Raw genomic sequence first — 17,750 nt, forward strand, 5'->3', positions numbered from 1 at the left:
GAGTGGCCTGAGAGCCCCAGGATCCTGCCTGAGAACTGGGTCAGCCCTGCAATCACTCCCCACCTGCCTGGTAGCTGCACCCAGCAGGGGCCCTGACTTCCTCTATAGCCCCTTTCTGGCTGAGTCCCCAAGAACAGGCTGCGGCCAGGGGTGCCTGGGTGGCTCAGTGGGTTAAAGCCTCTGCCTTCGGCTCAGGTCATGATCCCAGGGTACTGGGATCGAGCCCCGCATCAGGCTCTCTGCTCAGCAGGGAGCCTGCTTCCCCCTCTCTCTGCCTGCCTCAATCAAATAAATAAATAAAATCTTAAAAAAAAAAAAAAGAACAGGCTGGGGCCAGCCAGAAGCAGCCCCTTTCTGACTGAGTCTCCAAGAAGAGGCTGGGGCTGGGCAGAAGCTGGGCCAGCTGACATCCCCTGAGGCCAACCAGGAGGCTGTCCCCCTGCAAACAGGTCTGACCTCCCGTCTCCAGGAAGTTCTGCCTGGGAGGGGGTGGATAGGCGTTTCCTGTCCCTGCTGACAGGGCAGCAGTCAGTGTCTGGGGGAAGGGGAGGCTTCCTTACCCTCCAAAAAGAGGCCAGGCAGGCCCACCAGTTCTCATCTAGCACCTTGACCGGAGGCTCCAAATATGAGGCTCATTGGCCATTTCATTACCATCCCTTCCGCCTGAAGGCCCCCAACCTCATTTCTTACTTGATTCATTTCTTCAATCCATAAAGGTTCAGTGCCAAGGACAGGAGGGGACAGTGAACAAAAGACTCAGCCTCCGAGCCCCGGAGGAGACCACTGTCCTCTCTGATAAAGTTGTGCCTTCCCGGGGCTCAGCCAAACATCATCTTCTCTGGCAAGCCCTCCCTGATCATACAACTATCCCTCTGGCCACTGGCTTTATCTATCTGTCTCTCAGGACTCGGGCTGCATCCCCCTCAGGATGGCCTTGTGTAACCTGGCCCTGCCCTCTGAGACCAGTGGCCAGATGGGTCTCAGTAAGAGGCAGCCACTGTCACCATCAGCATCCATGCCGCCCACCCTCCATCATCACCAAGGAGGGATAAGGTTCCTCCAGTCCTGCCAACCCCTTGCCTGGCTCCCTGCCTCTGGCACACAGTGCGCAGTTGTGAGCAGCTCCCGTGCAGGCGAGCCCTATTTAAGAAAACTCGACATCGGAAAATCCCAAGTCACAACTCCCAGGCAGGGGTCTCTGGCTTGCTGCCCACAGAGGCCTCCCTCAGTATCCGAGTCCCACAGGACCGCTGCAGCCTTGCCCAGGGGAACGTCAAACTCTAAAGGAAAGCCTGCCTGTCAATTCGTTCCCCAATGCCCTGAGGTCACTGCTGAGACTTCACTTTCCACCTGGAGCGACTTTGGTCAGGACTGATGCGCTTCAGGGGCGCCTCAGGCAAGGCGGAGGTGGTGGGGGCCTTGGTGCCCCACAAATGCATGGGCCTGGTCCTCGGACCCTCCCCTGGCCTGTGTCCACTTCCCAGGAGGAGGGGCAGGGCGGGCCTCTCCCAGGGCTTAAGGATCCACCTCTGGCAGGAACACGGAGTCCCTGCACAGCTGGGAGGAAGGAATCCTGGGCTGTGGAAGGGAGCACTTGGCTGGCAGGACAGTGGGTTCCCTGTCCTCGCCAGGCCTAGTAAGCAAAAGCCCCAGGAGACAGCAAGGGCTGGGATGTCGGCCCAGCAGATCCAGCCCTGCGGCCAGACCTCAAGCTTCATTCCGGGAAGAGGGAACATCACAAAAAGCAGAGGCACTGATTCAGCGTGAGAACTCCTGAACTTCTCCACGCGCAGGGGTGGCCTCGTGGCCAAGGGCAGGGGTCAGCTGTGTGGCCTCGACTAGGGGCAGCTCCGGTACCTCGCAAGACCACACCTGCTGGGGAAGTCAGTGAGAGAAAGCAGAATCCCCCAGCAGCCTGGAGGGCAGCCAGCCCCTTCTCGGAACAGCCTGGGGGGCAGGTGCAGGCAGGGCCCGGCCTGACCTGTGACCCAAGCCAGAATGGCGAGCCTGTCTCTGCAGGGGTACCAGACCTAAAGGAGTCAGAGTTGGGGTCTCCTGAGGCAGCACCTTCCCTTCTTGGGCTTCTTTTCTGAGAGGTCCTGCTTCCTCCTAACATATTCCCCTCTGGGCTTCAGTGGAGAGCATCGACCTCTCATACTGGCCCAGGGCAAATGTTCAGCCCGATTTACCTTGCTTCCTGGTGCACCCTCTGCTGTAATCCAGAACAGGGGAGGGACCAGGCCTTTAGGAGGAGATGGTGACAGCCCGGGCTTGCCGTCTACCACCCACCACCGCAGGCAGATGTGGCCTCAGCGGAGCCTGGTTCCCCTCTCAGGGATCCTAGGAGTCTGGGGTGGCTGACCAGATGCTCTCTCTGCCTCAGCCACCTGCACACAGCTGTCAGGCAAGCTCTGGAAAGCAAAGAGCAGATTTGCTGCCTTATGGCAGGTTCCAGTGGCTCCCGGCTTTTCAGAGCTGGCCCCACCACCTGTGTGGCCTCAGTGCAGCCATACTGCTCTGGAACAGCTCCTCTCCTCAGGGCCTTTGTACTTGCCATTCCCTCCTTCTGGAATGCCACCTCCCCAGGTGGCACTGCTCACTCCTTCTCACCATTTGGGGGGAGCTTACCTCTGTGGGGTGCTTCTGTCCACCTGCCCACCACATCATGCCTCAGTCCCTGTCCCCATCACAGCATACATGGGGACTGACACCACCTGCTCCTGTTACTTGTCTCTTTGGCCAGAGGAGACACCTTAAGAGTGGGGATCTTGTGTGTCTCACCCATGGCTTGTTCCCAGCACCTGGCATGGCCCAGACTCCCCCTCAAAGCTTGTTGGCCATTCAAGCCCTTGAGTCCTTGCAGGCCCCAATAGGTGGGGGCTAGTAGGGAAGCAGGGGTAAGGGCTCTGGGCTGAGGGCCGAGCCAGCAGCTGCCCAGCCCTGGTGAGGAGGGCATGTCTCTTGGCCACCTGTCCTGCACACCTAGGGTCTTGTCTGTGCCCCTGTGGCGGGTCCCTGTAGAGAAGGCTGGCGGCACCCAGCTGTAGGCGGTCCTTCTTCCTCTTCACAGGGATGCTCCCTGGTGCTTCTACTCCCCCTTTACCCGGCAAGAGAGGCTCGAGGAGAGTGGGGCTGTGACCAGGAGGCCAGTGGTTGGAGCCGGGCACCTACCCTGGGGTGAAGGGATGGGGCTGCCAGGCCTAGCTGTGAGAGGGTATGTGATCTGTCTTCAGGAAGTTGCCCCTTATCCCGTCACCTGTCCTGCCCTGAGCCCAGTGGCTGGGCGGAACCGGCCTGGACCTGTTTGTGCGGCTCAGGGAGGCCAAGGGCTTGAAAACCAGCAAGTTGTTCTTGGACACACCTCTGACTCTCCCCCACCCGCTCCTGCCCATGCAAGAAGGCCACAGGCAGGCCCGGGTGCTGGCACTTTACCGCTTCTACCCTCCCTCACAGGGGTGGCTCTCTGTCCACAACGGGCTGGGAGCCAGCGACCCGCTGAGTCAGACGTGGTGCTCTAGCCAGACCCTCCGGTTCTGTCCGCAGAACTTGAGAATTAGCCAGAGTGGGATTCTTCCCCTGGGGCCTGGAGCCCTGACGAAGGGGTTTTAGGCACGGGGCCATGTGGGCTGGGAGAGGCTTTCCTGGTCCCAGAGTCACTACTTCTAGCTGACAGTGACCTCCCCCTCCGCAGCGGGCTCTGGCCAAGTTCAGCCAGGCAACAGGGAGATGAGAGCAGGAGCAAATCAGGAGACCGTGTCGCCAGCTGCGGGCCAGGCCTCAGGAGGCTGGCATTGAAGCTCCAGCCTCGACACACTCACTCTGAGCAAGGCCAGTCACTGCACGGGGGGCTTCCCCAGTCAGCGGCACCCTCCCCAGGGGCAGGCCAAGCAGGAGGCTGCCTGGGACAGCTTTATGCCAGGAAGGCCCAGGCAGAGCTGGACGAGTGGCTCTGGGTTTGTGCTCTGTGCCTCTGTTCAGATGATTCACACCTAGGGGACAGGGTTCCAGGCACTGGGCCATGGGCAGAGCCTCCAGGGTGATGGGGCCATGTTCTCAGGAAGCAGCCCAGGTGTGGCCTGAATGTCCCAACCCACTGTGCTGCCAGTGTTCCCAGTTGTGGACATCTGCCACCTCGCATGGTTTCAACCCCTGATGAGCCGTGTCTGAAGCAAGACACTCCTGAACTTTTTGACCACACGAGTGAATAAACGTTCTTTTTATTGTGAAGTCAGTCTGGGTGGGGTTTCTGTCACTGGCAGTGAAGGGTTCTAACAGAAAACACCGCTTTCCTCAGCCATAGAGAGACGAGGGCTGGAGTGAGGGGCATCAGACACCTAGACACCTGGAGAGAAGGGAGATGGGGCCAGAGGCCTGGGCACATGCCTGGGACCCCCGGGGAGCCAGGGGGCAGTCCCACGCCTGGTGGGCACCCACAGCATGGCAGTCTGTCTGGCTCAAGGTGAGCCCACATGCCTGGCCTGAGAAGGCCCAGCTAGCCAGGCAAGGTGCGAGGGCAGATCTTGTTTCCAGCCCTCTCAGTCTTCCCTGGGGGTGTGCTTTTCTGTGGGGCAGGTGCTGGGGTGCATGGCCTCAGGGGACCTCATTCCAGTCCTATCTTCCCTCTGGTCCTCTGAAAGGTGCCTCGGGTTGTCTAGCTCAAGGGATCATCTGGGACTACGGCTCCTAGGGCTGAGAAAAGGCACTATTTGTTCCTAAGAGGCCAAAGCTTTTGGGTTTGCTAGGTGGACAGACAACTACCTGAAGTAGAAAAGAAGGGTGCCAACGTCCAGCACAAAGGCACTAGGATCCAGAGAGAAAGAGCCATTCCCACTGCACCTGCCACCTGTGGGGGAAGGGTCCTGGGGGCCGGGGGGCAGCCTGGGACCTCTGCCCTCGCCTGGGCCTGGACCATGGAATCTGCCTGGATGCAGAAGGGCCTGGAAGCCCCTCCGTCATGGCCGCAGACACGGTCAGCTGTGGAAGGCTGACCAGGAGACGCCCGAGGCATAGAACTCCACGCGGCTGGGCCAGTCGCCGTCCCCACTGCCCTCCTTGTCCTCGTCAGAGTCCTCCTCGTCCCCGCTGGACGCCCCGGCGCCGGCCCCGGAGAGGTAGGACGGCTGCCCGGGGGACCCCACGCCCGGCTCCTCCTCCTCCTCCTCCCTCCGCTTGCAGGCGGCCAGCTCGCGGTAGCACAGGCTGCAGACGCGCAGGGGCTTGGGCGACAGGCGCGGCAGGAGGAAGCGCTCCCGCGAGCACTCGGCACACACCACGAAGCCGCACTTGCGGCAGTGGTGGCGCCGCGTGAGGGCGGAGAAGCGGGTCTGCGTGCAGCGCATGCAGATGTCCGTGGCCTTGTCGGGGATCCAGGGCGCCGCGTGCTCCGTGCTGGGCGGGCGGCCCGTGGCCCGCAGCTGCCGCCGCACGCACTCCTCGATGTGGCTGATCCACTCCTGGCGCTCCGTGGCGGAGGCGGCCGATACCACGAAGGACTTCCTGGCCGTCTTGATCATCCAGCGGTTCTTGGCCCGCGGTGTCTCCGGCAGCGGCTCGAGGGTCACCTCCTCCAGCGGGATGACGTGCTGGCTGCGGTACTTGCGCTTGGGGAGCACCACGCTGCCGTACACCAGGATGTCGTTGAACAGGAAGAAGATGCGCGGCTTGGCCTTCTTGCGGCACTCCTTGGTGAGCACGCCCTCGCCCAGCAGCACCCGGCCCGGCAGGGCCAGCGGCTGCCCCGACGCCCCGAAGCAGCTCTCCACCGCCGCGATGCGCTGGCTGTTGATCTCCGTGTTGGCCAGGGAATCCACCATCTTCTCTGGCCGCGGGGCTGCGGGAGGGGCGGCGGGTGAGGGAGGCGGCAGCTGGCGGGGGTGGGAACCACACGGCTCTCCCCAGCTCACTGATCATCCCCACGCCCCAGCCATTACCCCCACTGGAACCCACAGCGCCCAGACGGCCAGCCAACCACAGACCTGCTGCCCCAGTGGCCAGAGCCAGCTCTTCCACAAGGAGCTGCTGAGAGGTGGAGGAGTCCCCAGTCGGGGGCGGGCAGGTGGAAGTCAGCCAGGGTTGGGGGGACAGCAGCGAAGAGAAGAGAGCGGTGACTAATCCAGGCCACGGCTGTGGCCTGGGTGGGGGGGAGGGGTCAACTCCTTGGGAGCCAGAGGAGAACAGTCCCTACTGGCGTCTACCCAAGGGGCAAGGATACTGAACCCCAACCTCTGTCCAACACCAGAGACCTGGCACTTGGGCCTGTCCCAGGTGGAAGGGTGCAGGGGCGTGTACCAGGACAGCAAGTGCCAGGCACCTGCGCCCCTAACCCACCATGGCCTCTGCCACCCAAGCCAAACCATCACAGACCTGCACCCGCTCCCTCAGCCTCTGGCTCAGTGGGCACCACTTCCCCTGTCACAGGTACCATGTGCTGGCTGCCTCCTCCATGTCAAGCATGATTCTCTTATTTAGTCCCCACACCAACCCGAGGAGGCAGAATCCCCCACTGACAGAGGGGGGAAACTGAGGCTCTGTGAGTAAGTAGGGGGCCCAGAGCTTATTCCCCAGGGGGGGACAGTGCCTTCCTCCGTGGAGTGTGGGGTCCTCTCTGTCCTCCTCTGCCAAGCATGAAATGTCAGTGGCCCAAATCTCATCCAGGAGCCCCCTTATTCTGTTCACACACCCTCCCTTTGACCCTCGGGACTCGCAGCTTTGGAGACCACCCACATCCCCCTGACTCCCCGGATCAAGCCTCCAGCTGTGGCTTCTCTGCTGCACTGTTAAGCCTGGATATCCACCTGCCCACATGATTTCCCACCCGCTCATCTAAGAAGGTTCTCAAATTCAACATGCCAAACATAAACCCAGCTTTTCCCTCCAGTTCCTCTTTTCCATAAGCAGAACCACTGTTCACCCATCTGTTCAAGCCCCAAATCAAGGACTTCTCATCACACAGCTACATGACTGAATCAACAGCAAGGCGCCATGAGGTCTTGCCTGAAATAGGCTGTCCCTGGGCTCTCGGCTCTCATCTCCCTTCAGAAAGGGTCTCTGACAACCCCATCTCAAGTACAGGGTTGGCAAACTATGGCCTGAGGGTCAAATCTGGCCCATAGCCAGTTTTTGTAAATAAAGTTTTATTGGAACACAGCCACACTCATTCATTTAAAATTGTCTGTGGCTGTTTTCATGCTGCAATGGCAGAGATGACTCATGGTGACAGACACCGTAGGCTATAAAGCCTGAAATCTTTACTACCTGGCCCTTTACAGATAAAGTTTACTGCCAGTTTCTCTAAGACATTACCCTATTTTTCTTCCAGGACTTACCAGGACCTAATATTTTCTTGTTTATCATTTGCTTACATGTTTTCTATTTCCCTCACCGGGTTGTAAGCATGAGAACAGGAGCCTTTTCTTGTTCACTACAGTATCCCCGGTGCTTGAAACAGTGCCGAGCACACAGTAGGTGTTTTGTAAGTTGCTGGTGAATGAAGGAGCCTTTCCAAAGCTCCCCGAGGGTCTGCCATGCGTGAGTCAGCCTTACTTCTGAGGAAAAAACGAGACCTGACCTCACTGCCACCGCCACCACCATGTGCATAAGGGTGCCCAGGCACACACAGCATGACCCTGGCTGAGCTGATCACGCATGTGGTATTGTTGGGTCACCACACTGCAGTTCTAGAAGTCAGACCACGTATGGGAAACGAGAGTGGGGCCCAGTGCGGAGGCTGAATGCATTGCACAAGAGGGGTGCTCGGCCCCCTGAGTCACATACCGCTTGCCCCCTTCAGGCCACAGGGCATCCTGAGAAGTGCTGCCCACACCACCTTATGTAAGAACCACTATTTTTAGGTTGCTAATCTTGGTTTTGTGTTGCAAACCTCGCTGATTGTTGGTGACAGCCCTGGGCTGTCCTGCTAGGAGGGATCAGTGGGTCCCTGTTGTGGACAATCTGGCAAAATTCCAGAGGCCACCCCCGGCCCCCCGGGCTGGGCTGAGGGCTGGAATGGGCTGGCTGAGGGCTCCACCGGAGGAGCTCAGAGTGCAGCCGAGGGAGATCCCCAAGGGCCGTGAGTTCATGACCTGCTGCAGAGACAAGAGACATGCCTAGCAGTGGGGGAACGGGTCCCACAGCTGGGCCACTCACACGCGGGAAGAGTGCCAGCAGCTATGATGACACCCAATCCACGCGGGTCAATGTGGAGTGAGCACAGACATCAAACACTGAGTGGAGAAAGCAGCCTGCCAAACGGCATGTGACAGCTCATGTGCAGACATTACACAGCGCTGCAGAAGTGTTCAAGACACTAGATCTACGAACGAAGATGGAGAGGACGGAGCTTCACACTCACGAGGGTGCCTAACTGTCAAAATAAATAAGTCAGTCAATAAATAAACCCCTAAAACCCCCAGGTAATAACAAGGGTGGGGAAGGACCTGGAGAAGTTGAAACCCTGGTGCGCTTATTGCGGGGGAGGGATGTAAACTGGTACGGAAAAGATTAGGGAAGCTCCTTGAGAGATCAAACACAGAAATACCATCTGACCCAGTAATTCCATTCCTGGGTGTCTCCCCACAAGACGGGAAGCAGGGTCTCAAAGTGGTACAGTACACCCACGTTCACGGCGGCGTTATTCACAGCAGCCGAGAGGTGGAAGGAACCTGCATGTCCATCGACGGCTGAAAGGCTGGACAAAATGTGCAAACAGAAGGTAATTCAGCCATAAAAGGAAGGAAATTCTGACCCCTGCTACCACGTGGATGAATCCCGAGGACATTTATGCTCTGTGAAATAAGTCGGTCACCAAACGACAAGTACTCGTCCGGTTCCATTCCCATGCGGCATTGCAAGTAGTCAAATGCATGGAGACAGAAAGTAGAAAGGTGGTGGCCCAGGTTGGGGGGCGGCGGGAGGAAGAAGAGCTGTTATTTAATGGGTAGAGAGTTTCAGTTCTGCAAGACGAAAAGAATTCTGGAGATGTTTCACAGCAATGGAAATATACTTAATACCATTGAACTGTACACTTAAAAATGGTTAAGACAGGTTAAAATCAAATGATGGACCCAAACCAAAGAAAGTGGCCTGGAGAAGGGGCACCTGGATGTAACCAGCAATGGCGGGGAGGGGGGATCAAGCAGGACTTCCCCTTTATAATATTCTTTCTTTCATTTTAAAAAAAAAAAAAGCAGCAACAAAGTGATAAAACACAATTCCAGGAAGTGGGAACATAGGCGTCTTTTTCTTTCTCTCTGTCTAAATGTAAGGTCCTCAAAAAGACAAGCCACAGGACAGAGTCTGCACCCAGAGCCCTGAGCTCTCCTGCTCCATGCTGCGGGGCTCACGACGGGTCATCTGGTGGGGCCTCCCCTGACCATCCAGGGACAGAGGCGACGCCGGGGGGAGGGAGCCCTGAGAAAGGATGCCACTCCGTTCCCTTCAAGCTCACCTATGTGTCACCCAGTCTTGTGGCCACAGACCAAGGCTTACTTAACACATTTGGCAGCTGGGACAGACAGACAGACTATGTGCTGAGACAGCAGCCAGCAGACGGCCCCCATCCGGTCCTGGGGGTTTGGTGAGCTTGAGAGGCCAGCTTGCCCAGGTCCCCCTCTGACCCGACGCCACCCAGGGGGGCAGCCTGCAAGAAGTGAAGAGCGGCACCCAGGGAGGGGAGAGGTTTAGGCAAGAGAGAGCCTACAACACTGTCTCCTTAGGACAGGGGAGGAGAGAGCTAACCCATGCCTCCTGAGGCCGACCTGCCTCAGGACAGCCTCTGGCTTTGGGATACTGCATGTGTTGCCTCTGGGCGGGGTACCCAGCACCAGGGTGCTGGCAGAGAGTGGACACTTCTGAAGGGTGAGTGTCTGGCAGTGAGGCAATGAACAGAGCTGCTTTCGGGGGGAGGGTTTGGGAGGCTGCTAGGCTCCTGGGCTGGCCCTCCTGAACACAAGTGATCCCACCACCTGAGTGGGCTAAAGGTACGTGGTGAGCATGGGGATCTGGGGAGCCAGGATGCGACAGTTGCTTGATGGCCAGGGTTCTGTGCATGACGGCTGAGGTGTCACATGTGATCTACACCAGGGCTGGCCAGCCCACGTCAAGTCTGATCCAGTGCCCACTTTTCTAAATCCAATTCATTGGAATGCCATGACAGAGACTGGCTTACAAAGCTGAAAACATTTACCATTTGGCCCCTTATAGGAAAAATGTGCAGACCCTCATCTATGCCTGATCTGTACCACCCCATGCAGTCAGATGTGTAACAACACCTACTCCAGGGACACACCTGACACAGGGCTGTGTCCTGAGTGAACTTGTTCTCTCGTCTCCTCCACTCAGAAACAGTTTGTGTGATTTAAGAGAGATATCTGGGATCCCACCTTGGGAACCCTGGAAAGCAGGTGGGACCCAGCTCTCTTGTGAGAGCTATAGTTGGGGATATCAGAAAGGGAGGTATCTGGCCAAGATCACAGAGGTGGGGAGTCAGGACGCTGGTCCCTCTGGCTTCTACTGATTGGAGCCAGGCTGATTCATCGCCGCCCCTCCTTCCCTCTAGCCCCAACCAGGTCCACTGTGCTCCCAGTCCTTCTGGATTTCACCTTCCAAATGTGTACTGTAAGTCCTACTGTGCTTGGCACCAGGTAACAGCAAAGAAGTAGGGACCAGGCCCTTGAGTAACAGACTCCCGAGTGGGACAGTCAGACTAGTACGTAAGTCAACAAGATAATGTCTGCTCGTTAGCGTGATTAACTGCCATGAAGCAAAAAGCTGATCTGACCGGCAGAGCTGGGGTGGGGGTGGGGGTCAGGCAAGACCTGGTGAGGAAGCAACTTTGCACAAACCTTAGGCTGCGTGAAAGAGCCAGTCATGCAAAGGCTGGAGGAAAGAATGTTCTGGGCCTTGGGAACAGCTCAAGAATCTGATCCATGGAGGCCACGGAGAAAGGAGTGAGGGTAAGAGTTAAGGTCAAAGGGGCCAGCAGAGGCCAGTCTTCAAGGTCCACAGGCCGAGATTTTTCTCCAAGTACACTGAACAGAGTGACATGATCCAGGTCCCTTCCTTCCAGAGGGGCTGCCCCTCAGCTGTGTCTAACCCTGTGCTTCCTGGAGGCCCTTCTCCATGAAAAAAAAAAAAAAATAGTAATAAGGAAAATAAACCAAAGGTGCTATTAACTAGGAGCTTATAGCTCACCAGTTACAGCAGTAAGCACATAAGTATTCTCTCACTTAATCCTCAAGAAAGCCCCATGCGGGAAAGTACTACCCCCATCATCAAAATTACTACCAAGGGCCCAGCAGAGTGATGCAGGAGCCCAGCTCCAAGAAGGCTGTTCTTGACCAAAGACAGAATCAGAAATCCTCAAGTTCAAAGGGCAGGGTCCCTCTCTAAATGCCTGATGCCCTGCCCCACCCCCAACCCCATCCAACTCAAGGATCCCTTGGGGGTGGCCAGGGCAGGTCCCTTAGCTGGGCTGGGCTGCCTCCCCTCTTGTTTTGGCAGCCCTGAGGGCTGTTGTGTGCAGGGACACAGGCCAATGTCAGAGTCATCTCTCAGCCTGCACAGACCCCAGTGGAAATTATGTGCCCAGGAACAGCCCAGTACTAAGTGGAAACTGTGCGCAGAATGACCCCAGCAATGATCCTACCCTCCTTGCAGACTTCTGACCCTCTGGGGTGAGGTAAGAACTTTGTTCAAATTGCAAACCAGTATTTTCCTTGAACTGTGAAGATGGAGGCTCAGAGTGCCTCTGAACTTTGGAAATTTCTGGAACCTTCGGAACCTTCCTGTTCTCCCCATGTAAAGGAGGCTGAAGTCACCACTCCTTAACTCCTCAATTCCTAAACTGAAGACACTCCTCCTTAACCCCTCAGTGTTCAGGGAGCGAGAAAGGAAAGGAGAGTCCAGCTGATTCCAGGCTGGGAAAGAACAGCCATCTCTATGGGCCTGCCTTAGTGCCATTTCCTTAGACAACTTTAACCAAAATCACAAACTCCAATGCTTCGGGGGCCAGGCTGTTCCACAGTGAGAGAGGACAGAGAGGACCAAGGCCGCCCAGAAAGCACTGTCACCCTACCCCCCCCCCCCCCCATCTCCCAGGTCCACCGGGGCAGCTGACTCTGCTCACTTGTGCAGACCCTCAAAAACTGGGACCAAGATGTGAGGTCCTGATGGCGGCCTCAGGGCAGGACTCTCTGCCAAGGGACGAAGGGGGTGCGGAGATCCCTGCCGCCCCAGGGGGCAGCACCCTCGGGCGCCTCCGAACCTCTTCTGCTCCCACGTCTCGCATCCCCCTGGGACATGGCTTAGACCCCAGAGCTTCTTTATCTGTGCTCACCCGCTCTCTCTGGAGCCCCTGCAGCCTCCACCTTGCCTCCTGCACTCCCAACCAGCAGTAAGCGCCCTTCCCCGCGCCTCTGCTCTGGGTCAGAGTCCGAGGTGGCTCCTGCTGCTGCGTGCCTGTGCTGCCGAGTCCGGAGCCACCTCGACAGGGCGGCCAGGAGACTTTGGAAGCGGTGGGCAGGCAACCCGCCCTCCCCGCGCGTCCCTGCCGGGTCCGAGGACCTTACCTCCTCCGCTGGGTCCCTGCGCGTCTGCACCCCGCCGGCACCCGCTCCGCGAGCCCACTTTCGTCGTTGCGTTCTGCTCGGGTCCGGGCCCGGCGGCGCGGCGGACTCCGCCGCTGTCCCACTCTCTCCGGACACGCCCCTCGCGTAGGCTCCACCAGTCAGAGCCCCGGAGCGCGGGCCGGGGCGGAGCCTGGGCTCCCCACTCTCCCGGCGGGAGTTCCCGGGAAGAGAGCAGAGCACCGGCGGTTAGAATGGGCTGGCAGTAAGTGGCCGCCGCCGGCCGAACCTAGGCCAAGGTACCTTTCGGGATCTCCCGGGGCTGGTTCTCCAGTCGGACTCCCCCAGCCACTGCCCAGTTTCTTGTGGGGCCCGCCACAGCTCCGCACCCTTCCTGCTCGAACCTCCCTGGAAACCATCCTTGCTGGACTTCTAAGGGAGGCCTTGGAATTACTGTGCTTTGTGCTGCCTCTGGCGAGCCTCATTGTTGCTCTCTGACACAGTTATCTCCTCTCCGCCATCGAGAAACTAACAATCATAAACTTAAAAATCAGCAAAACTTAATGCTTTTTATATTTTAAACTTCTTATAGAGGAAGCTTGCAAACCTACACTGAAGGAGAGCCCAGTTCAGTGGACTGCATGCACTCCTCACGCCCTCCAGCATTCCCAGCACCTGACACTGCTGCCCCACCCGGATCCTCTCCCGCCTCTCTTGGGACACTGGAATGAAATTCCAGGCCTCACCGCTCCAGGAGGCCTGTCCCAGCCTCCCTCTGGTCCACTCCCAGCACCTCATCTCACACTGGCTTCTTCCTGTTCCTCAAACCCTCAAGGTTGTTCCCACCTCTGGGCCTTTGCACGTCCCTTGCCTGCAGCTCTTCCCATGGCTGCATTTTTGGCATTCAAGCCTCAGCTCAAACTGCCATCTCCTCAGTCTTCCCTGACCACCCAAAGCAGCTCCCCGCCTCCACCCCACCACCCTCAACTACCTCACCCAGTTGTATTATTTTGTAAAGTATTTCTACAGCCTGAAGTCATCTTATTCAGTGACTTGTTTACGTGTTCTTGGCTTGTCTCCCTCACCTAGGCAGTGAGCCCCACGGACTGGACTATATTGATCTTGTTCCTTTATCTCCAGTGCCCAGAACCGAGTTGAGCACTTAGTAGAAATGCGGTCACTGTCTGTCCCCCAGATGCAGTTTGTCTTGCCAAATTGGGCAGTCGCTGGGCACTTTGGAGAGGAGCCAGCTCTGGCCGGCGCAGTGTCTGCTGGCCAGGACCGCGACCAGAGACAGCAGCAGGAGCAAGAGCTGATCCCACCTGGAGGCTGCAGCAAGGAGGTCTGAGCTGGACAGGGGTGATCTGCCCTCCTGGGTGGTGCAGGCAGGACCTGTGAGTTGGGAGCTGGCCTCTCCCAGCACAGGACATGGGCTAAGAAGGAAAGGGGATGAGAAAAGGGAGGAGAAGGGAGGGAGAGGCCCGCAGAAAGAAGAGGGGTGGAGGGGGTGGACCAGTGAGAGGGCCACCAGTTGTGGCCTTGGAGAGCCCCCCTCCACCACCTTCAGCTGTTAGCTCCGCAGCAGCACAGACAGTGCTTACTGAGTTTATGGCCTCAGAGAAGTAAACACGTATGAAATGCATTGTCAACCTTCATATTGCGAGCTTTCACATAAAATTCAGGATTTTCACCTTCTCGTAAATCAGAGGATTTGAAACATGGTCCCCCATCTGCTCGTGGAACTGTCCCCGTCAGATTGGGCACATGACCCCATTCACCACAGTCCTACCTCACTCTGTGGCTTCCCTCTTGCCCCACGTTACCCGTTTATGTGCTTCCAGTCGACTAAGCAGGTGCACTGAGCAGTCCTGAGGGGACAGCCGGGCCTCTGCACCATCGGAGGAGAAGGACACCAGGCCAAACCATCTCATAGGCTGACGTAGAACCGGGAAGGTCAGTTGGGACACTGAGACACCGGGAAATGCCACCCCTAGTGTACATCCTGCTTGTTGCTGGGCTGGACTGGGACACTGTGCTGAGCCTTCAAGGCCATGTTCCATGACTGCTTCAGGACCAGGCCCCCCACCTCCCTAGCAAGAGGGGCTTCATGGGGAAGGTAGGCCCTGCCTGGGGTCATGGAAGGGAACCAGAAAATCTTTGAGGGCAGGGCTATCCAGTTAGAGACAGCACCCTGCCACCTATCACAGCACCTGGCACGCAGCAGGTGTCAGAAAGGGAGGCCTCTCCACGGTTCTGGGAAACTGGAGGGAGTAGGCACACCTATTGGTCTGGAGGTGGGAGACCTCAACTAGCCTTATCTCACTGCTGGTCCAGGACCCACTGGGGCCTCAGTCTCCTCCTCTGTCCCTGGTTCCAGGCCTGACATTCTGTGTCTCCGGGTGGAGCCTTGGGAAATCCCTTGGAGGCAGCAGAGAATCTACTCCTCTAGCCATCCGCCCCTTCCCAGCAGGGACCAGCTGTGGGTGGAGAAGACCTGGGCGGAGGGCCTGCTCCTCCAAATAAGAGGAAAAACTCGTGACTCAGGGAAAGGCAGAAGTTGACTCAGCCAAGCCACAAGCTGTGGAAAAAATGAGCGCTTCCCGAGGCTTTTGTGTGTGTATGTGTTTTTGTTTTGTTTTGTTTTGTTTTCCTCCTGGGGTAAGAAACCCTTTCTGAGGGAAAGCTGGATTCCAGAGTTCTGGAACCAGGCTTTCAGGAAACTGCCAAGGCTCACAATTTTCAGGTTGGAAGTTCTGGCAATCAGCTTGGTGGACAATGCCAGAAATTTATATTGGATCTTTTTCTTAAGTTTTGTCTAAGTGCCTAGTACTGTGAGCTAAATACTTCATATTATCTTATGTCTCCTCAGCCTAGACCTGTCATTCTCTGCATTGGGCTTGAGAAAGTGAGGCAGACACAAAGTATTTAGGGCGAAGGATCTGGATCAGCGCAAATGTTGCAGCAAGAGGAAGGGAAAACACATGGGGCAAAGTAGAAACAGGTGCTGACGCCAGGTCAGGGGTCAGCAGAATTTCTATAAAGGGTCAAATAATCAACAGTTCAGTGTCTGTGTGCCCAGACCTCTGGCAACAATGCAGCTCCGCTGTTGCACCGAGAGCAGCCCTAGATGGGCGCCCGCCCGTGAGCGAGCTTCACTCAGCGACGCTGACGTCCAACTGTCTGATCAGGTTCATGTGTTATGAAACTTCATTCTCATTTTCACTTTTTCCCTAGCCACTTAAAAATATAAAAGCCATTGTTAGCTCACGGGTCATGCAAAAACAGGCTGGAGGCAGGAGTTTGCTGCCCCCTGACTTACAGATGTCCGTCACTGTTCCTTACAACACTTCTCCTTTGAAAATATTCAAACAGAAAGTTGGGCAAACAAGTAAAGAAAAAAGAAAGAAAGAAAGAAAGAAAGAGTGGTTGTCCTACTTCTCACGGCCAGGTCATGAACTCGACTTCAGGTTGGTTCACTTCCGGCGATTCTGCACGCTGCTTGCTTTATCAGTGACACACCTGAGGCTGAGTCCGCAAGCCGCGGAGACGTGGACATTAGGAAAGATTTCTCATGCAATGGTTAGGAGGATTAATTTTAAAGGAGGAGCCCCTGAGAGGTTTGTAACTGCTGGATTTTTTTTTTTTTTAAGGGTGTTGGGTTTTGGATTGCTGAAGTATCAGATTTGAAACTGAGAGGAAACCTGTACTCTGTGCAACCACTGAATAGCCGTGGCTTCCCCTCCCCCCACCTGCCTCTGCTGTGTCAATATTTACTCCTTCCTGTGCGTGTGTGTGCCCCTGCGTGTCGCTCCAAGTCTGCACCTCCTTGTCACGTTTGCGGGCATTGTAGACCCGTTTCCCATCGTGGGTGTCCCTGTGAGGCTCTGACCAGGCCAAAGGGGAAAACCAGAAACACGAGAAGAGAAACACTGCCCTTTGAAAAACACTTCAGATGGATGAAATAAATGTTACATTAAAGATAATCTTCAGAATGATTTATTCACACCTACTTTCTTGAAGAGGGTAAAATCGAGAGGGCTCTGACAGCAGGGGATTGTCAGGTTCCATCTGGGTCATGCATTCATTCCACAGTTCCTGGACACTGTGCACGGCCAAGCGGCGGAGGCAGAGATCAGTGGGGCAGGGCCTCTGCCCTTGGGAGGCTTGCAGTGGATCAGGGGACAGAACTGTGAGAATATGTTCATCCATGAGGAGCCAGAACTGCTCACCCCGAGCAGAGGGCATCTCACGGGAGAACTTCTGGGTTGGATACCACATCTTGGAGCACAATTTTGGCACCAAAAAGTCAGTCCTTGTGGCCTGACTGGCAAAGAACTCTTCATGTGCTGCATTTAAGGCAAGACAGGAATTTTAGGGACCGGGAGGATGGAAGCTAGAGAGAGAAAAGGAGGCCCAGCTCGTGGTGTGGGAGAGGTCAGCGGAGGCTTTCTGGCTGAGGAGTGGGCCTGGGGCAGCTGAGAAAGGCTTCCAAGGATAGGGGCGGGTGATATTCCATTTGAATTACTTGCTGGACTGCCCGAGATGCCCCACGTTTCGGGTCATCACCCCTCAAAGCTTCACGAAATCCACACCTTTGCTGGCAGATGCGAATTATTATATACAACTTCCACGGCGGCCAATGTGGCAACATCTGTCACCTTGAGAAAGGCACAGGCCTTTCTGTCCCGCTAGTGTTCTCCTAGAAACTTATTCTTAGACATTATTGTATTTGTGCAAAAGGATATATGCTCATATGTATTCATTGCAGCTTCACTTACCATAGGAAATAATGGGACAGCCTAAATATCCATGGGCAGAGAGCTAGTTAAATCATGGACCTCCACAATGTGGCAGGGCTCAGCGCAGTGAAAGGGAGGAAGGCAGGAACCTATGACCCGATGTGGAAGGATTTCCAGGACCTATTGAGCAAAAAGGTAAGGTGCAAAGTGTGTGTATACGTGTGACTTCCTGCATGAGTATGTGTGAAAATTATTGCCGGCACAGTTGGTGAGAAACTGGTCCCAGCAGTTTCCTCTGGGGGGGCAAACGGGCGGTGTGGACCTGTGGTAGAGGGACTCACATCTTTTACCCTTGCTGATTCCTTTCCACACTGTACAGGTGACCCTGTGTAACCAGCAGAGATTGTGGAGATGACCGCCTGTGACAGTCCACCCTTCAGTCTTGCTG

At 56.4% G+C, this 17,750-nt stretch overlaps 1 protein-coding gene across 2 annotated transcripts; it reads right to left on the minus strand.

The window, feature by feature from the left end:
* Window positions 1-324: 324 nt before the first annotated feature.
* On the minus strand, window positions 325-12,786 carry PLEKHF1 (pleckstrin homology and FYVE domain containing 1). 2 transcript variants are annotated; one of them, XM_032323801.1, is made up of 2 exons: window positions 12,567-12,786; window positions 325-5,830 (listed from the first exon to the last, which is right to left on the minus strand). In XM_032323801.1, exon 2 carries the CDS (start codon window positions 5,811-5,813, stop codon window positions 4,971-4,973), a length of 843 nt encoding a protein of 280 aa, XP_032179692.1. In that variant the 5' UTR covers window positions 5,814-5,830; window positions 12,567-12,786; the 3' UTR covers window positions 325-4,970. The 2 variants fall into 2 exon arrangements, with proteins under 2 accessions (XP_032179692.1, XP_032179693.1); XM_032323802.1 differs by having other exon boundaries at window positions 325-5,864.
* Between the last annotated feature and the right edge of the window lie 4,964 nt (window positions 12,787-17,750).

Source organism: Mustela erminea, chromosome 19 (assembly GCF_009829155.1).
Source record: "Mustela erminea isolate mMusErm1 chromosome 19, mMusErm1.Pri, whole genome shotgun sequence".
NCBI classification, from domain to species: domain Eukaryota; kingdom Metazoa; phylum Chordata; class Mammalia; order Carnivora; family Mustelidae; genus Mustela; species Mustela erminea.

Coding starts and splice junctions, on each gene's coding strand:
- PLEKHF1 (XM_032323801.1), bottom strand. CDS start 5,813: ATGGTGGATTCCCTGGCCAACACGGAGATCAACAGCCAGCGCATCGCG.